Below are 21,050 nucleotides of genomic sequence, written 5' to 3'. Positions count from 1 at the left end.
AATGCTTACGTTAACAAACCCTAACCCTATATAGGCCTATATACATTTTTAATTTTACCAAACTATTAGTTACTGTCTGGTTATGCATTAACAAATGCATTAACTAATGCATTAACTCATGTTAATTAATATATTAATAAATGTTAGATAAGCAATTATATTAATTATTGTAATGTTACTTAAACATGAGTTATTGTCTTAAAATGCATTGACTAATGCATTAACTCATGTTAATTAATATATTAATAAATGTTAGATAAGGGATTAAATGAATTATTGTCATGTTACTTAAACATGAGTTACTGTCTAAAAATGCATTAACTAATTAATTAAGGGACCCTTATTGTAAAGTGTTATCAATTTATTTTTTAAGAAATAAAAGTCTTTCTATCCGTGGATCCCTTTAACAGAAAGAATGTTAATAATGTTTATGCCATCTTGTGGATTTATTGTTATAATAAACAAATACAGTACTTATGTACAGTATGTTGAATGTTTATGTCCGTCTTGTGTCTTATCTTTCCATTTCAACAATAATTTACAGAAAAATAAGGCCTATTTTAGAGATGGTTTAAATTGCGATTAATACCGATTAATTAATTTTTAAACCTGATTAACTCGATTGAAAATTTTAATCGTTTGACAACCCTAATATTTTGATATTGTATTTAGGGCTGCCAAAATTATCGCGTTAACGGGCGGTAATTAATTTTTTTAAATTAATCACGTTAAAATATTTGACGCAATTAACGCACATGCCCCACTCAAACAGATTAAAATGACAGCACAGTGCAATGCCAACATGTTACTTGTATTTTTTGGAGTTTTGTCGCCCTCTGCTGGCGCTTGGATGTGACTGATTTTATGGGCTTAAGCACCCATGAGAATTTTGTAATTATTGACATCAACAATGGCGGGCTACTAGTTTATTTTTTGATTGACAATTTTACAAATTTTATTAAAACGAAAACATTAAGAGGAGTTTTAATATAAAATTTCTATAACTTGTACTAACATTTACCTTTTAAGAACTACAAGTCTTTCTATCCATGGATCACTTTAACAGAATGTTAATAATGTTAATGCCATCTTGTTGATTTATTGTTATAATAAACAAATACAGTACTTATGTACCGTATGTTGAATGTATATATCCATATTGTGTCTTATCTTTCCATTCCAACAATAATTTACAGAAAAATATGGCATTTTTTGTAGATGGATGAATTGCGATAAATTACGATTAATTTTTAAGCTGTAATTACCTCGATTAAAAATTTTACTCGTTTGACAGCCCTAATTGTATCATAAGCTATCGTTTCGTGACCCGAGGTGCATCGTATTGTGAGTGAAAGTGTATCATCCCATCCCTAGCACTCGTCCAGTTCTCTAGAAGCTCGTGCACACCTCTCTTTGCCCAGGGCACCATTTAAGCCAGGACCGCCTCTGAATGTATTCTTTTTTTGCTAAAAAACATGTATTCACCAAGGACAACACACCAGCTTCATATTAAAAAGAAATGAATGTCATTTTTCTCTACAGGATCCAAATGGTAAATCAACTTTGACATGGCAATCACCTCCAAATTAACTTTTTTTCACTCCTGACAGAAGCTGTGAAGAAAAGCCGTTGTGCATGAATGAACTGAATGACATGTTCATATTAATTAATAGGTTTCTATACAGTTGAGGATTCAGTATAATGAAAAAAGCGGTATTGAACTGTGTCGTCTTCTCAGGAGGCAGGTAGTAGGGCTGCATCTCTAAAACGGTCCAATCAGATTAGAGGCCTTCGCCACTCACGCTCGGTGAGTTGTTTCGGTCAAGATGGGAATCATTGCAGACATGGATCTTTCTGCGCTCATCCATGGACTTGATGCCGATCAGCATGAAAAATTCATTCATTTGGATTTTTGCATTGTCATTTTTCTCGACATCAAAGTACTCTGTCATAGGAATACATATTTATATACGTACTATACAGGTAGTCCCCCTGTTACAACGTACTCAGCTTACGCAATGTTGACTTTACAATGCCGGAGTCTCGTTCGCCATTTGAGAGACAGCGAGAATCAAAAGTGGTATTTGCCATGTGGCAAAATGGATTTTGCTATGTGGCAAAATGAGTTTTGTCATTTGGCATTTTTTGCCATGTGGGATTTTTTTGCCATGTGGCAAAATTGATTTTGCCATGTAGCATTTTTTTGCCAGGTGGCAAAATGTCATTTAATATGAATGGAAAATTTGGACGTGCGTAGCCGTCAATAGCATAGCCTGACTTGAGTGCCAATTGAATGTCAATGCGCCGTAATGGTTATTGGATGGTTAAAAATCACAGCCACCCTTGTTTTTCTGCCATTTAAAATGAATGTAAGATTTGGATGTGCATGGCCTGCAAAAATGCCATATACCTAAAAAAATGGCACTTACCAAAAAAACAAAATGCCACAAACAAAAATCCATTTTTCCACATAGCAAAAAAATGCAACACGGCAAAAAAACGGCACGTCGAAATACATTTTGCGACATAGCAAAAAAAAAAAAAAAATGCAACAGGGCTAAATCAATTCTGCTACATGGCATAAAAATGCCACATGCCAAAATACATTTTGCCACTCCGCAAAAAAAAAATGCCACACGGCAACAAAAAATGCCACATGGCAAAATCAATTTTGCCACATGGCAAAAAAAAAAAAAAAAATGCCACATAGCAAAAAAAATGCCACATGGCAAAATCCATTTTGCCACATTGCAAAAAAATGCCACATGACAAAGAAAAATGCCACATGTCGAAATACATTTTGCCACATGGCAAAAAAAATGCAACATGGCTAAATCAATTTTGCAACATGGCAAAAAAATGCCAAATGGCAAAATCAATTTTGCCAAATGTCAAAATACATTTTGCCACGTGGCAAAAAAAAATGCCACATGTCAAAATACATTTTGCCACGTGGCAAAAAAAATGCCACTTGGCAAAATCAATTTTGCCACTCGGCAAAAAAATGCCATATGGCAAAATCAATTTTGCCACATGACAAAGAAAAATGCCACATGGCAAACTCCATTTTGCCACATGGCAAAAAAATGCCACATGGCAAAATCCATTTTGCCACATAGCAAAAAAATGCAACATGGCAAAAAAATGGTCCATGCCAAAATCCATTTTGCCACACCGCAAAAAAAAATGCCATGGGGCAACAAAAAATGCCACATGGCAAAATATATTTTGCCACATGGCAAAAAATGCCACATGGCAAAAAAAATGCCACATGGCAAAAAAATGCCACATGGCAAAAAATGCCACATGGCAAAAAAATGCCACATGGCAAAATCCATTTTGCCACATGGCAAAAAGATGCCACATGGCAAAATCCATTTTGCCACATTGCAAAAAAATGCCACATGGCAAAAAAAAAAAAAAAAAAAAAAGGCCACATGGCAAAATACATTTTGCCACATGGCAAAAAAATGGTATATGGCAAAATCTATTGTTACACATGGCAAAAAATGTCATATGACATAATCCATTTTCACACACTGCAAATACCACTTTGGGTCTCGGCCCTGCTGCTTTTTTTTTTTTTTCCTTCTTTTTTCATAAACAATACCTTATCGTACCTCACAGTATCTTATTTTTTACTTTACTGTATTAATATGACGTGTTATGTCCTCACGAAATGTGAAGTTTTGCAGCTTTCAGAAGGTTGCAATCAAGGCAATTGTGCTTTTTGAAGCTTTTACTTCCATCACTTTTGACAATTTGGAAAGCTGTAACACATATGTACACTTATTCTTCGGGCCAACAACTGCCCCGCTTTGTTAGTGTTGCATCAATAATCACTGTTAGCATCATATACGGTGGCATACCAAGTTGCTCAGTGCAAAATAACCCCACACACACCCAGTTGAACAGGAAAGGATATTTAAAAAAACAAAAAAAAAGAAAAACAAAAGCTGAACTACTGCTGATCTCTTGTCTCATTTTTCAACCCAAACCACAAGCATTTATAAAGGACTTTACCTCATTGATCCAATACTTTGTTTGTATACTCTGTTTACTTTATGTAATACAGTAGAAAGCGCCCAAAGCAAAAACAAACCCACTCTGATGGACTCATAACCTGCTGAGCAGAAGTACAAAATTGTTGGACTTGCTCGGCTGCTACATTTGCATGAACATCATTGTGCATTGCTACCAATTTGGTTCCTGTCACTAGCGCACATCATGAGCATGCATTGTCATGTATTCAATGAAATTGTTGAGTGAAGTTTTGTGAGGTTACCGGCGCAATTCTTATTGTTATGCATGGATCTACTCCATCATTGACTTTGTATTGGAGGGTGCACCGATCACCGTTTTGTGGCCGATCACCGAATTTTGAAAAGCCACAGCTGGCGATCTGGATATTTGCCGATCCCTATGTTTTTCTTAACAACAGCATTCACCTTAACATTCTAATCAATCTTGCTTCATTGTAAAACATTGAACATTACCTGTGAAACGAGAGTTTTGTAACTGCACATGCAGTAGTTCTTAAAAAATAAGTCAAAAGTGAAAAGTGTTTTTTTTTCCAAACTATTAAATTCATTTCATATACTAAAAACTTATATTAAAAAAAGGACTTTGCTTTGCAATAAAAAAAAATTATTTTCTTGAGAACTGATTCATTTGTCTCTTTAATTTTTCGCATCTTAATAACAGTTTGAATGTCAGTCGACTGTCAACCGACTGTGAGCCAAATGTGAGCTTTCACTAAACAGGTATTAGCTGAAAGTACAAGCTCAAGTGTTGACTTTGCTTTGCAAAAAGGATTAAGGAAATTGATCCTTAATTTTCTTGAGAACTGATTCATTTAATTGTCTCTTAATTTTTTGCATCTTAATAACAGTTTGAATGTCAGCCGAATGTGAGCCAAATGTGAGCTTTCACCAAACGGGTATTAGCTGACAGAATATGCTCTAGTGTTGCGCATAGCAATTAATTAATTGATTTTTTTTTAAATTAATTAGTTCAATTAATCAAGTTATGAAAACAAATATTTATTACATTGCACAATAATTGGGGAAAAAAAGCAGGGAAAAAAAGCAACTCAAGCAGCCACAGTTTATAGATAAGCTGTCCTCGCTAAATATTAGACAGACGGCAAACAAGACAATTTGTGTTTCTTTTAAGTTTTTCATTCACTTTTTCCACGTTTGAAACTTATGTAAAGCTGTAACACAAACGCATGTTCTACCATGAGCACACATTTCAACAATCAAACACTTGACATAAAACAATTGGAGTTCAAATGTCCAATTAGTCAAACTAATATGTAAAATTACTAGATCAAATTACCAAACTTACCTGTAAAACTTAACTTGCATAGTAAAGTCTGCTAGCTTAAATGCTATTAAATGCTAACGTTTTTTTTTTTTTTTTTTTTTTTACAAATCTCTTAACAAATCATACATATTTCCACAAAAAAACTAATCTAACTTACGAATGCATAAGCAAACATTGTAACTCAAATGAAAAAACTTACTGCCTTATGTTAGCCTTAGCAGGGAGCAGGATTCAGCCCTGTTAGAGTATTATTTATGTAATATTCACTGTTGCCAACAGAGGGCAGTGTTTCCTCCCAATCAGACTAAATTCAAGACTTTTAAAACAAACCATAACAACCCCAAACCAATTAAACAGGTCATCGAAGCAGCAAAATTCAGTTGTTTTTTTCCTAATGGAAGTATTCGATTTAATTAATTATTCATTACGGCACAAACACACTCACAAAGAAAAGGTCATCTAGTAGCCGGAAACACATGACTATATGAAACACCAATCCAAATTTTACTCTTTACCACATAAACGAGTGCAAACAAATTAGCGCTGCAACAATTAATCGATTAGATCGAGTAATTCGATTAGAAAAAATATTCGAAATTTGCTGCTTCGAGTATTCGTTGAATTATTTTATGTAAATATGTCGAAGTAAGATGCTATTCTGTTAGTCAATGTGACGGCCGCCATATGGAAACAGAGCTTTCCGGTGAAAATTGCTGTGAATAATTGCTTATATCCCTGAATTCTTTATAGCTATGGAATTAAAACAGCCTCGATTCGTGGTTAAAAGCAAAAAAACGTGCAGTTAGCATTTATTTTACGTAAATATGTCAAGCACGATGCTAATCTGTTAGTCAATGTGGCAGCCGCCATATGTAAACAGAGCTTTTCAGTGAAAATTCTTGTGAATAAATGCTTAAATCTCTGAATTCTTTATAGATATGGACGTAAAACAGTCGCGATTCTTGGTTAAAAGCAAAAAAAAACGTGCAGTTAGCATTTATTTTACATAAATATAGCAAACTATGATGCGAGTCAGTAAGCAAATTAGTGGCCGCCATATGTAAACAGAGCTTTACAGTGAAAATTATTTCGAATAAATGCTTAAATCCCTGAATTCTTTATAGATATGGATGTAAAACAGTCGCAAATTCTTGGTTAAAAGCAAAAAAAAAAGTGCAGTTCGCATTTATTTTACGTAAATATTGCGAACTATGATGCTAGTCAGTAAGCAAATTAATGGCCGCCATATGTAAACAAAGCTTTTTACGTTGAAATTTTTTGTGAATAAATGCTTAAATCCCTGAATTCTTTATCGATGTGGATGCAAAACAGTCTCGATTCTTGGTTGAAAGCAAAAAAAATAATAATAATTTAAAAAAAAAAAAAAAAACATGCAGTTAGCATTTATTTGACATTTATTTGATTTATATGACCAGCTGCGAATAACTGAAGCGGATTGTGGGATGGCCCCCTACTTGAAGGCTTCCCGCAGTGAAGGTCGAATCTGACCTGTCAATATCATTATAAAGTCTGTGATCAGTTATATTTCTAATGATCGACTGATCAGCGATCCCCCCCAAATCTATTTAATCGACCCCGGTCGATCAGCCAACAGACTGATCGGTGCACCTTTACTTCCTATTAGGCTTTATGCTTTGAGATTATGATGAGTTGCAATCATAACGTATTTGATAACTAGAAGGATTCTCTGAAAACGAGTTGAAACTAACGTTCGTGATTTGACTCACTCAGGCGGAACCGGGCCACGGGAACATTCTACTGACCACCTTGGAGATCCATAACGAAGTGGCGGGAGGGGAAATCACCACCAGCGTGGCGGATATCAGAAACTCTCAGTCCATGGTGCAACTGGACAGCACGGCTTCGTCGCACATTCAGTATCGCAAGCAGAGCGGCGGAGTCGGTCCGCGTTCGGCCAGCCGCCACTCCCTAGATCGGTCGGCTCAGATGAAACGCAGCCGACTGAGGAGGCGGTCCTCGCAGCTGAGAATCAAAATCCCCGACCTGACCGACGTGAACGCCATTGATCGTTGGTCGCGGATCATCTTCCCTTCCGTTTTCTCCTTTTTTAATCTTATCTACTGGCTCTATTATGTCTGATCGGACACTTCTTTTGTTTGTCATGATGTTTGCTTTCCATTTGGTTTTATCTCCTTTACTCCGTGTGCTTTTATACATGCATCGAATCTATCAACATCAGACTAGAGACTGAAAGACTGAGAAAGTTCTGGACCAAGTTATCATCAAATATGTTTTTTATATTCGCCATCTTTCAATGATTTCTTTTCTACAGTATGAACCATTATTAGGACTAGTCATTTTCTGGAAAACCTACACACAAAATGCCAGCAGTTTAAAATACATGCAAATAATAAACCACAACAGCCCCCGAAAAAGAACTTCATACCACACGGATGATCAGGAAAATGCAGGCAATTCCTGAAAATCCATGAAACGACATGTTTGATTGGTAACCCTATGCACGACAAACACATGAAATGATCTTCCAAAGTGGTCAACGGTTTCAACTCGAATGATCACGGCTCTCAGGCTGAATATTACTATTCTTGGCATCCTTTTGGTCGAGGAGCGGGACGACAAAACAGCACAAGAATGAACAACACTGCCAACTTTCTTTCCTGTTCCCATTTTAACCCTTTATAGGGCAAGAGACTGTTTTTGGTCATTTGAAAAAACTTTATAGAGACCTGTTGTCCACCGGTGTTGTCACAGATTACTTGAAAAAGTAAATCAATTACTGATTACGCCTCAAAAAGGTAATCCAGTTACTTTACTAATTACTTTATTATCAAGGTAACTAAGTTACTTTAACAGTAATTTATTGCTTACTTTCAGTACTACCAACTTTTCTGCCTCAACATTAAAATGACAACAGGAAAATGTCATCGCATGTAATTGACGTTCTGATAATTGAATTTAAAAGGAAAGATAATTTTTCATACAATGGTATGAAAAAGTATCTAAAGCTTTTGGAATTTCTCACATTTCTGCATTAAATCGCCATCAAATGTGATCTGATCTTTGTCAAAATCACACAGATGAAAAAGCAGTGTCTGCTTTAACTAAAATCACCTAAACATTTATACAGTGTGTCACAAAAGTGTGTACACCCCTCGCATTTCTGCAAATATTTAATTATATCTTTTCATCGGACAACACTGACAAAATGACACAATGGAAAGTAGTCTGTGTGCAGCCTATAGAATGGAGTTCATTTATTTTCCCCTCAAAATTAGCCATTAATATCTAAACCCCTGGCAACAAAAGTGAGTACACCCCTCAGAAACTACATCCCTAAATGTCCAAATTGAGTACTGCTTGTCATTTCCCCTCCCAAATGTCATGTGACTCGTTAGTGTTATTAAGTCCAGGTGTGCATAGGGAGCAGGTGTGTTCAAATTTGTAGTGCAGCTCTCACACTCTCCAATACTGGTTACTGAAAGTTCCAACATGGCACTGCATGGCAAAGAACTCTTTGAGGATCTTAAAAGGCGTATTGTTGCGCTACATGAAGATGGCCAAGGCTACAAGAAGATTGCCAACACCCTGAAACTGAGCTCCAGCACAGTGGCTAAGATCATCCAGCGTTTTAAAAGAGCAGGGTCCACTCAGAACAGAGCTCAGGCTTTCTTTGAAAGATCGTCGCTGAAGTGCTGTCAGCATTGCTGCAGACATTGAAGAGGTGGGGGGGTCAGCCTGTTAGTGCTCAGACCATACATCAAATTGGTGTGCATGGCTGTCACCCAAGAGGAAGCCTCTTCTGTAGATGGTACACAAGAAAGCCCGCAAACAGTTTGCTGAAGACATGTCAACAAAGCACATGGATTACTGGAACCATGTCCTATGGTCTGATGAGACGAAGATTAATTTTTTTTGTTCCGAACGTCTCGAGCATGCGTGGCAGCGACCAGGTGAGGAGTACAAAGATAAGTGTGTCATGCCTACAGTCAAGCATGGTGGTGGGAATGTCATGGTCGGGGGCTGCATAAGTGCTACAGGTGTTGGAGAGTTACATTCCATTGAGGGAAACATGTACTGTGAAATACTGCAGCAGAGCATGATCCCCTCCCTCCAGAAACTGGGTCGCAGGGCATGACAATGACCCCTAACACACCTCCAAGATGACCACTGCTTTACTGAAGAGGCTGAGGGTAAAGGTGATGGACTGGCCAAGCATGTCTCCAGACTTGAACCCAATAGAACATCTTTGGGGGATCCTCAAGCGGAAGGTGGAGGTGCGCAAACTCTCAAATATCTGGCAGCTCCACAAAGTCGTCATGAAGGTGTGGAAGAGCATTCCAGTGGCAGCCTGTGAAGCTCTGGTGAACTCCATGCCCAGGAGAGTAAAGGCAGTTCTGGGTAATAGTGGTGGTCACACAAAATATTGACAGTTGACATGTTGTATGTTAATATTGTCAACTTTCACTAAGGGGGAGTACTCACTTTTGTTGCCAGGGGTTTGGATATTGATGGCTACATTTTGAGTTATTTTGAGGGGTAAATAAATGAATTATATTATGAATTATGTAAGCTGCACACAGACTACTTTTCATTGTGTCAAAGTGTCATTTTGTCAGTGTTGTCCCATGAAAAGAGATATACTTAATAGGGCTGCAGCTATCAATTATTTTAGTAGTCGATCGAGTAATCAGATAAGGAACATAAAATTTAAAATACCTGAGCTGAGCCTCAAACGGTATTAAAAAAAAAAAAAATAAAATCAGGATCCATGTACAACAAAAGAACAATTGGCAAACTTTCATAGCAAAAGCCTGCTAGCTTAAATGCTTTAAAATACTAACGTTTTTTTTTTTGTTTTTTTTTAACAATGCTCTTAACAAATGGTTCAGACACATTCTCACAAATATTGGCTAAGTATACCTTTAAACTAAATTATGAATGCGTTAAAAAAACATTAGCTCAAAAACCTAGCTTATGTTGGTCTTAACAGGGAGCAGCTCTATTCGGCCATGTGAATGAGGCAGACTAGAGGGCAGTGCATCCACCCAAATCAATAAAACTAAATGCAAACACTTTCAAAACAGACCATTACAACGCCACTTCATATAAACGAATACTCGAAGCAGCAAAATTTAATTTGAATCTTTTTTTTCTAATCGAATACTCGAGTTAATCGGTTAATTGTTGCAGCACCAATACTTAAATACCGTATTGGCCCGAATATAATCCGGTGTTTTTTGCATTGAAATAAGACTGAAAAAGTCGGGGTCGTTTCATATTCGGGCGTTAGATGGCGCCAGATATCATTGAAGCGATGTTCTGTCATGATAGATCTCAGCTACTCTCAAGTTTAACCAGTTTGCATTATTTTATTGCAATGTTTTTCCTTATTCAGATTTATTTCAAGACTAGTTACAGTTAGACTTCACTTTGATGCTTAATGCAGTTATTGCAATTTTGTTGTTTCATCACAATAGATTGGTTTAATTTACATTTCAAAAACCAGAAGCTATTCATATACGAATGTGATTGCACTTTAGTTTACATATTTAAATGTTCAGATATTAAGATTTGAATGAGGCAAAATAACATGCTTGTTTTTTCAAATACAGTGCCCTCCATAATTATTGGCACCCCTGAAAAAGATGTGTTTTTTAGCTTCTAATATATATTTTTTAATTCAAATAATATGGGACCTTAATGGAAAAAAAGAGAAAAATCCAACCTTCAATACAAGTGAATTCATTCAGTAGGGAAAAAATCCCACATAAATAAAAAAATATTTGACATCAAATAATGTGTGTCACAATTATTAGCACCCCTGGTGATAATATTTTGTACAACCCCCTTTTGCCAACAAAAAAAGGGCCATGGGAGGAGCTTGATTTTGTGTCTGGTGAACCATTTCTGTGTAGATTTGGCCATATGTTTAAGGTGATTGTCTTGCTGGAAGACCCAGTGACGACCCATCTTCAGCTTTCGGGCAACAGATTTTGATTGAAAATGTCCTGGTATTTCAAAGCATTCATGATGTCATGCACCCTAACAAGGTTCCTAGGGCCTTTGGAAGCGAAACATCCCCACAGTATCACAGACCCACCCCCATACTTCACAGTGGGTATGAGGTGCTTTTCAGCATGCGCATCTTTCGTGGCACGCCAGACCCACTTATACCCCTTTCCCACTGAAACTAGTGGGTCAACGCGCATTTTTCCAAGCCGATGCAACCCACTCGCAATTGGCATTTGGCACCTTTCCCACTGACCAAAAAAAGCTGTGTCTTTTTTTTTTTCTTTTTCACCCATCTAACCCCCCACCCCTCCTCAGCCGTGCGTGAGGTTCGTGACGTCACCACGCTAAGATGCGCTTCGACAAGTACGACCGAATTCATTCAGTTCAAGGAAGTTAACAATGCAAAGCAACATGGAAGCCTCCTTTCCGTTTGTGTTCTGTTTTCATGCTTTTTACTGCCCGCAAAATGGTGGAAATGCAGCAAAGGATCTACACTCTGCTTGTGCTGAGGCAACATCGGCGACGTGAATTTTGGTTTGAAATTGAGAGGAGTCGTGTACGTCACAGAAGGAGAAGAGCCTTTGTTTCATCTGTTATGGCTATTGCTAACGCTGCTACACCGACTGTTCGCCGTATGTGGATCCGGGCTAGAGCACATGGTTTTTGTTTTTTGTTATGACGCATCACGTACTAGCCTACGTCACCACGTAGATTAGAGTGTTGACTGTTGACCCGGGGTTTTGCTTTCACACTGCATGGCGATCAGAGCCGAGGTGATTTTAACGCGGGTCGCTTGGTGGGTCGATTGACACGGGTCGAAGCGGGTCGCTGCACCTTTCCCACTGCCACCAAAAGCCGATTGTTTGCGGGTTGACACGGGTTTTTTGGCCAGTGGGAAAGGGGTATTAGAGTGTTTGTTGCCAAAAAGCTCAATCTTGGTCTCAAACAAAAATACACACGGTCCCAGGCTTCAACTGGGACCGTGTGCTTTGGTCAGATGAGACCAAGATTGAGCTTTCAACAAGACAATGACCCGAAACATATGGCCAAATCTACACAGAAATGGTTGACCAGACACAAAATCAAGTTCCTCCCATGGCCATCTCAGTCCCCAGACCTTGTTTTGTTGGCAAAAGGGGGTTGTACAAAGTATTAACACCAGGGGTGCTAATAATTGTGACACACGTTATTTGATGTCAAATATTTTTTTCTTTATGTGGGATTTTTTCCCCACTAAAAGAATACACTTGTATTGAAGGTTGGATTTTTCTCTTTTTTTCCATTAAGGTCCCATATTATTTGAATTAAAAAAAAATATTAGAAGCTAAAAAACACATCTTTTTCAAGGGTGCCAATAATTTTGGAGGGCACTGTATATTGTTATAATCATTTGTTTCAGATGTAAGGTAATTATTTTCTGTATAAAAATTAATTTGGTGCTCAAAAAGTTTTTTCAAACTTGAGTCTTGAAAAAGAGGGGGTCGTCTTATAATCAGGGCCGTCTTATATTCGGGCCAATACGGTATCTGCAGAAATGCGAGGGGGTGTACTCACTTTTGTGATAAACTGTAGACATATTGATCAAACACAAAAGTTTTTGGGGCTTAAAATACAGCAGTTTCTTTTCAAGAGGAGTGCAAGAGCAGAAACTGGTTTTTCAGTCTTATCTGTGTTTTCCACCCTATTTGTCAGTTAAAGTCAATGAGTGCCCTATAAAGGGTTAATATAAGCAAACGATTTAATACTAATTAAACTGCAACAGGATTTCCGGGAGACATCCAGCAACCTTTTTACAAGCAAAAACACCAGACAAAAAATCATCCAAAGCATTGTTCTCACCTTCAAAAATACTCGTCACTCATATCCATGTGCCATTTTTAGACAGATATCCTACAAAAGACTACTCCATCATACCTCGGATTACTATCGTACTCTTTGTCTTTCACGTGTTTATTTTATTTCCCTGGTCTTGTTGCAAAACCGGAGATTTCTTTGTATATTTCAAAAATGTAAATAATATATATATATATAACGTGTGCAAAACCCGAAATGAAAAAAAATGAGTTTGTGATTGTTACGCTGGCTATGAAACGTCAGTCTATTTAGTGCAAAAAAAGAGGAAAAAAAACTCCCATTTACTTTCTTCTCCAAAATGTGACCATGCTGAAGTTCCAGTTGATGCAAATGGATTTCAATGGACTCGGACCATGCGGGCCGGCCTAAACGCTAGCGTTGAATGTATCAGATCCATTGTTCTTCAGGTAGAGGATAATGAGCCATGGTCGTAGTTTCTTTCCATCTGAATGTAACTCATGATATTGCACGCGAGCAGGGCGCAATGGGTGGCATGTGCGGTAAACATGCAGGTTTGTCGGTTGGTATCGACTCAATTGCTGCATGTACAACTGGATTGTGGCTTCGAATAATCAACCACTTCCAACTAATGAATGATCAATCTGAAACATTCTTTTTATTATTATTTATGATTACCCTCCACCTCCAATAAAGACTGATAGCTTTGTGCATGAACATGTATTAAATATGACTACTAAGAGATACTTAAGAGTACAACTTTAAACTTGTGATGGTCTTAAAATAACTGAATGTATCGTACTTGGATTGTTGCTGTCCGGCTGCAATTTACTTTGAGATCATATAAAACCGGGGACGGGCTTGGCACTGTTTTCTACTGTGTAGACGTGGTTTTACGTTCATGTGGGGCGGTTTGAAGGAATCCTTAACTTTGGAGATAAAATACAGTGATCCCTCGTTGTTCGCGGTTAATGGGGAACAGAACCCGCCGAGTTAAGTGAAAAACGGCGAAGTAGTGTCCACCCCCTCTTTTTTTTGTGTTTGTGTTCAATGTATTTATTCAGATTTAGCATTGATCAATACAAGATACACACAGTGCTGGCCAAAAGTATTGGCACTAGGGTTGTTCTGATCATGTTTTTTACTCCCAATCCGATCGTTTTAGTTTGAGTATCTGCCGATCCTGATATTTCCCGATCCGATTTCTTTTTTTGCTCCCGATTCAATTCCAATCATTCCCGATAATTTTTCCCCGATCATATACATTTTGGCAATGCATTAAGAAAAAAATGAATAAAACTCGGACGAATATATACATTCAACATACAGTATATAAGTACTGTATTTGTTTATTATGACAATAAATCCTCAAGATGGCATTTACATTATTAACATTCTTTCTGTGAAAGGGATCCACGGACAGAAAGACTTGTGACTTTGTATATTGTGACTAAATATTGCCATCAGAGGTTGCGCTAGACTTTTTCGTTGTCAGTCATTTTGACTGACAGGGTCATAAAAATCCGGTCATAATCTATTGTTACCCGTCACTTGAATTTTTAAAATGACTATATCTTGATGCAGTCACTATATGTATATACACAATAATACAATAATACTTTATAATATAAAGTAACTAACATTAGTGTAGTCATGGATTACAGTAAGCAAGCCAGTACTGTGTTTCCATAAATATTTTTATTATATTATGTATATACAAGATATATATATATATATATATATATATATATATATATATATGTATCCCCCCCAAGTGGGACCTTCCATGATCCTAATACATTTAATTAAAAAAAATACTATATAATTCCATTATATATATATATATATATATTTTTTTAACTTATTATTATTATTAAAGAAAAATGCACGTTGATACGACACACATAAAGGCAACTTCCAATTTTTTTTTTAAATCGTTAGAAAGTTGTATGGACTTAAAATCCGCTAGCTTGTTGTTTCCTGTTGTCTTCCGAAATACACCTGGGTGACGGCGTGTCAAGTGTTCGTTCATAGCCGACGTGCTACCGTGGTGTCAGGTTAGCAAAAAGACTACACACAGTGGTGGCACCCTCCATATTTTCCTTGAAATAATTTCAGGCTCTGGCTAGTGTGGTCCGCTTTTTTGGCTTTAAGCCGCTTTCACCGTGTTACCAATTCTGTCCTTCTTGGTAACTGGCGGCGTTTTCAACTGCTCGCCGCAGTGAGGAGTGAACCGGCGATTCACTTGATTCGTTGTCATCCTTCACTCCATCAGTCCCTCTTTTATCAACACCATCGTCGTTTTGGGGCTTTTTGAAGAAACTTCGGACACTCAGTTGCCTTGACATTTTTCCGAGTAAGGCCAACGACGTCATGCATCAAGAGAGACAATAGCTAATTAATATGCTCACTCGCCACCCTGTGGTCTGGGGTGTGAATTGCAACCTGTCAAAATGACAGATGGACTTCAGTTTTTTCTGTCACCATTGTAAAAAAACGGTCAACGACGGAAAATATTTGGTTAACGCGACCCCTGATTGCCATCTAGTGTATTTGTTGAGCTTTCAGTAAATGATACTGTAGTCATGCCCAAATGCATGATGGGAAGCGGAACCATGATTGTGCGTAGTGCTACTAATTGGTATATCTTTTCTGTGTTGGGAAATAACATAAGGTGTTAAGAAAAAGATCAATTGCTACCTTGCTTCCCCACATTGCTTCCCTTGATATTTCTAATCGTAGGGAGAGGGATTGTAAGGCTTTAGCCAATTAAAATAAAGGCTCCAAAGGCTGCCAAAATTCACTCTACTCATTTTATGCTGCCTTTTAACGCTCTATATAGGTAAAACGGTGCCATTACAAAATGAGCGCAACAATGCGTGAGTGGGTCGTGCAGCGCATGCATTAATTGCGTTAAATATTTTAACGTGATACATTTTTTTAAAAATTAATTACCGCCGTTATCGGGATGGATTTGATAACTCTACCTTAAGCCTAAACTAAAGACTCTGGATGAGTGTAACATATTATCTCTGTAACAGTAAATACAATTAGAAAACGATTTAATTAAAAAATATATTAAAAAAAGGCATGGCCGATATTTTTTTGCCGATTCCGATACTTTGAAAATGACGTGATCGGACCCGATCGATCGGGACATCTCTAACTGGCACCCTTTGAAAAATCATGTGATGCATCTATAATTTGTATAATTAACACCATCTGTTACTTACCTGTGGCACATAACAGGTAGTGGCAATAACAATCACACTTGCAGCCAGTTAAAATGGATTAAAGTTGACTCAACCTCTGTCCTGTTAGGTTTTGTGTTGGTTTTCTCCTAGTGTGACTTGTCCCTGTGATTGCCCATTTCTTTCACCTGTTGTGATCCTCCTAGTGTATCCTCCAAACTGCATCCTCCTCTGCTCACCTGTTCCTTGTTGTGTTGTTACCTTTTGTCTGTGTTCCCAGTTTCCTTTCACTCCTGGTTGAGTCATTTTCTATGTCAGTGTCTTTATGCCACTGTCAATTTTTGCCCGTTCCTACGTCACAGCCCTCATGTTTCTCTGCCTCAGCAAGTTTTTGATACCCAGCCTTTTGTTAGTAACCTGAGTTTTGTTTGCTACTGTGTTTTATGGGATCACATCAGTTTTGGTTTGTACTTTGTTTTTCTGTCTGCCTTAATTAAATTACTTTTGCACCGTCTTTTTGCCTCGCTTCCCTTTCCCTGCACTTGGGTCCACACACCACCTGTCTGCCCCGCATCCCTGACATGTCCTGTATCCTTGTGTGTACCCTATTGAGCATGGAGAAGAGAAAGAAGACCAAAAAATTGTCTCAGGACTTGAGAAGCACAGTTGTTGACAAGGATTCACTAAGGAAAAAAATGTTTAAATTCTGTCCATAGGAGTTCAAAGGGAGACAACAAAAAATCACAGCACTTGCTGGAGACCAAAACACTGAGCAAAGTCAACAAAGTAACAAATGGCATTGGATTCAAACATAAACGTTAGTCAAGAAAAGTCTTACATGAGCTGGTAACATGGAACGTGGCAGGATACAAGACAAGCCGACACTGGGCAAGGTTAGATGCAGGCAATTTATTCAGAGGGTCACAGGTGGACATGATCAGCCTGATTGGCAAGAGCAGGAAGTAAACTTGGCTCAAGGAGGCACGCCCCTACCAAAATAAAAGAATCTGACATGAACCAACACAAAACATTAACAAGACTTCCGAGACATGACAGTTGGCTACAAGTCCATCTCCAAAGACCTGAATGTTCTTGTGTCTACCTTCCACAGTGTCAACAATAAGTGTAAAGCCCATGGCACTGTGGCTAACCTCCCTAGATGTGGACGGAATAGAAACATTGACGAGAGATTTCAACGAAATATTGTGCGTATGGTGGATTAAGAACTTCGACTAACATCCAAACAAGTTCAAGCTGTCCCGCAGTCCGAGGGTAAAACAGTGTCAACCCGTACTATCTGTCAGCATCTGAATGAAAAGGGACTCTGTGGTAGGATACCCAGGAAGACCCCACTTCTGACCCAGAGACATAAAAAAGCCAGGCTGGAGTTTGCCAAAACTTATCTGAGAAAGCCAAAAACATTTTGGAAGAATGTTCTCTGGTCAGATGAGACAAAAGTAGATCTTTGGGGGAAAATGTATCAACATAGAGTTTATAGGGAAAAATGAAGCCTTCAAAGAAAAGAACACGGTCCTCACAGTCAAACATGGCAGAGATTCTCTGATGTTTTGGGGTTGTTTTGCTGCCTCTGGCACTGGACTGCTTGATCGTGTGCATGGCATAATGAAGTCTGAAGACTACAAACAAATTTTGCAGCATAATCTAGGGCCCGGTGTGAGAAAGCTGGGTCTCCCTCAGAGGTCATGGGTCTTCCAGCAGGACAATGACCCAAAACACACTTCAAATAGCACTATAAAATGGTTTGAGAGAAAGCCTGGAGACTTCTAAAGTGGCCAGCAATGAGTCCAGACCTGAATCCCATAGAACACCTGCGGAGAGATCTGAAAATGGCACCCTTCAAATCTCAGAGACCTGGAGCAGTTGGGCAAAGAAGAATGGTTTAAAATTCCAGCAGAGCATTGTAAGAAACTCATCGATGGATACCGAAAGCGGTTGTTGGCAGTTATTTCGTCTAAAGGTTGTGCTATCAAGTATTAGGCTGAGGCCCATGCTTCCTCACAATGTTTCTTCTCAAGTCCTAAGACTCAGGGAGGTTAGCCACAGTGCCATGGGCTTTACACTTATTGTTGACACTGCACACGGTAGATACAGGAACATTCAGGTCTTTGGAGATGGACTTGTAGCCTTGAGATTGCCAATGCTTCCTCACAACTTTGCTTCTCAAGTCCTGAGACAATTCTTTGGTGTTCTTTCTTTTCTCCATGTTCAATGTGGTACACACAAGGACACAGGACAGAGGTTGAGTCAACTTTAATCCATTTTAACTGGCTGTGAGTGTGATTTAGTTAATGGCACTACCTGTTATGTGCCACAGGTAAGTAACAATTGCATTTATTTACACAAATTAGAGAAGCATCACACAATTTTGCAAATGGTGCCAATAGTTTTGGCCGGCCTATTTTTGGAGTTTTGCGTAAAATGATAATGATTTTTTTTTTTTTCCATTCTCTTTTGTGTTTTTTCATTGGAAGCAAAATAAATGAAGGTATTACTACGAAAGCATTTGTAATTGCAATCATTTTCTGGGAGAAATTGAGTATTATCCGACAGAATTGCAGGGGTGCCAATTCTTTTGGCCAGAAGAGTGTGTGTGTATATATATATGTATTTTTTATTTTTTTATGTTTTTTTTTTTTTTTTTAAGCACTTCAAATGTAATAATTATGACAAGTATTAAACATGTTGCTGTCCCACTAAATTATTTTTAAACAAGAGTAACGTAAAAAAAAAAAAAAAAAAAAAATGCTTGTCTTTATTAAATGCTTCATTGACTGAGTCCACTAAAATCTGCCCATGCTGCTCACATACAATGAGTTGCCACAGCACGTGTTTAACAAGCCAAACGATGATTGACACATGCAGGGCTTTGAAGTTTCAGTTTCCAAGCATCTCTGGAAAGATCAAACCTTAATGTCTATCAATCATCGTTAACTTTAATTAGCAACTCCAGTGCACTGCCTGACCAAGAAAAGCAGCAGGAGGGAGAATGAGACTACGAGATCGGCCGGGACAACTCGTCTGTATTTTTTAATTTTCATTTTTTTAATTGAAAAAAAAAAATCCGCAATGGACTGATGGCGCAAAGTTTGAAACGCGAAATAGCGAGGGATCACTGTAGTGCCAAAAGAAGTGAAGTTGTAATATGAATTTTGGCAAATTTTAACTTGTGAAACAAAAAAATAACTTGTATTCCCAAATTTTGCGTTGTAAAATAAACATGAAAAAACACAATGTAATAAATTGTTCTACAGGTTGTTTTTTTCTGTTTGCAAGTTTTTTTTTTATTCTACACGTGTTTTTTTCTTTGCTACTGGTTAAAAATTTCCAATAACAAGTGCTTAAGTTTTGGCACATTCTTGTCAAGTTTTTTGAAGCCAAAAAGTTACTTTTAACCTAGTTGTGAAATGAAAACTTCCCCTGTAAAAAGACTTGTTTTGACAACGTAGCTAACTGTAGCTACAGTGTATCACAAAAGTGAGTACACCCCTTGCATTTCTGCAGATATTTAAGTATATCTTTTCATAGGACAACACTGACAAAATGAAACTTTGACACAATGAAAAGTAGTCTAATAGAGTTCATTTATTTCCCCCTCTAAAGTGAGTACACCCCATAGAAACTACATACATCCCTAAATTTCCAAATTGAGTACTGCTTGTCATTTTCCCTCCAAAATGTCATGTGACTCAATAGTGTTACTAGGTCCAGGTGTGCATACGGAGCAGGTGTGTTCAAATTAGTAGTGCAGCTCTCATACTCTCTCATACCGGTCACTGAAAGTTCCAACATGGCACCACTTGGCAAAGAACTCTGTGAGGATCTTAAAAGATGTATTGTTGCGCTACATGAAGATGGCCAAGGCTACAAGAAGATTGCCAACACCCTGAAACTGAGCTGCTGCACAGTGGCTAAGATCATCCAGCATTTTAAAAGACCAGGGTCCACTCAGAAACTCTTGTGTACCGTCTTCAGAAGGTACACAAGAAAACCCGTAAACAGTTTGCTGATGACATATCAACAAAGCACATAGATTACTGGAACCATGTCCTATGGTCTGATGAAATGAGTCGGGCTTTCACAGAAAAGGCTTCCTCCTGGGGTGACAGCCATGCACACCATTTGATGTACAGTGCGGCGTATGGTCTGAGCACTAACAGGCTGACCCCCCCTCCACCTCTTCAATCTCTGCAGCAATGCTGACAGCACTCCTGTAACGGGTCACATGACATTTTGGAGGGAGAGTGACAAGCAGTACTCAATTTGGACATTTAGGGATGTAGTTTCTACAGGGTCTACTCACTTTTGTTGCCAGGGGTTTAGATATTAATGTCCATATTTTGAGGTATTTTGAGGGGAAAATAAATAAACTATTATGTACAGTAAGCTGCACACAGACTAATTTTCATCGTGTCAAAGTGTCATTTTGTCAGTCTTGTCCCATGAAAAGATATACTTAAATACCTGCAGAAATGCGAGGTGTGTACTCACTTTTGTGATACACTGTAATTGGCTCACCATTGATTTTCGTGCCATTCTTTGAAACAACACTAGGTAACTTTTCAGTTAAGGTCGATTTTAGCGGCGCCGGTGGACAAAAGCGGTAGTGTTTTGCTTTAAGGAAGATTTCATTTCCCATGTGGACCAGCACAATGTTGTAAAATCCTGGTCTCCCGGTTGCCTGCA

At 38.0% G+C, this 21,050-nt stretch overlaps 1 protein-coding gene across 4 annotated transcripts in view; it reads left to right on the top strand.

The window, feature by feature from the left end:
- LOC130931637 (gamma-aminobutyric acid receptor subunit beta-3-like) overlaps positions 1–8,989 on the top strand; it is a 190,867-nt gene extending 181,878 nt beyond the window's left edge. For 2 of the 4 annotated variants that reach the window (XM_057860559.1, XM_057860576.1), the window contains 2 exons: positions 1,739–1,807; positions 7,081–8,989. In XM_057860559.1, coding sequence (XP_057716542.1) covers positions 1,739–1,807; positions 7,081–7,449 — 438 coding nt within the window. In that variant the 3' untranslated portion in view covers positions 7,450–8,989. The remainder of the gene's footprint in view (positions 1–1,738; positions 1,808–7,080) is intronic. The other 2 variants (XM_057860567.1, XM_057860585.1) reach the window with 1 other exon arrangement.
- Positions 8,990–21,050: the final 12,061 nt, after the last annotated feature.

This window comes from Corythoichthys intestinalis, chromosome 2, assembly GCF_030265065.1.
Source record: "Corythoichthys intestinalis isolate RoL2023-P3 chromosome 2, ASM3026506v1, whole genome shotgun sequence".
Taxonomy (NCBI): Eukaryota; Metazoa; Chordata; class Actinopteri; order Syngnathiformes; family Syngnathidae; genus Corythoichthys; species Corythoichthys intestinalis.
The sequence above is the reverse complement of the archived record's forward strand: the minus strand, read 5'-3'. Positions and strand labels throughout refer to the sequence as shown.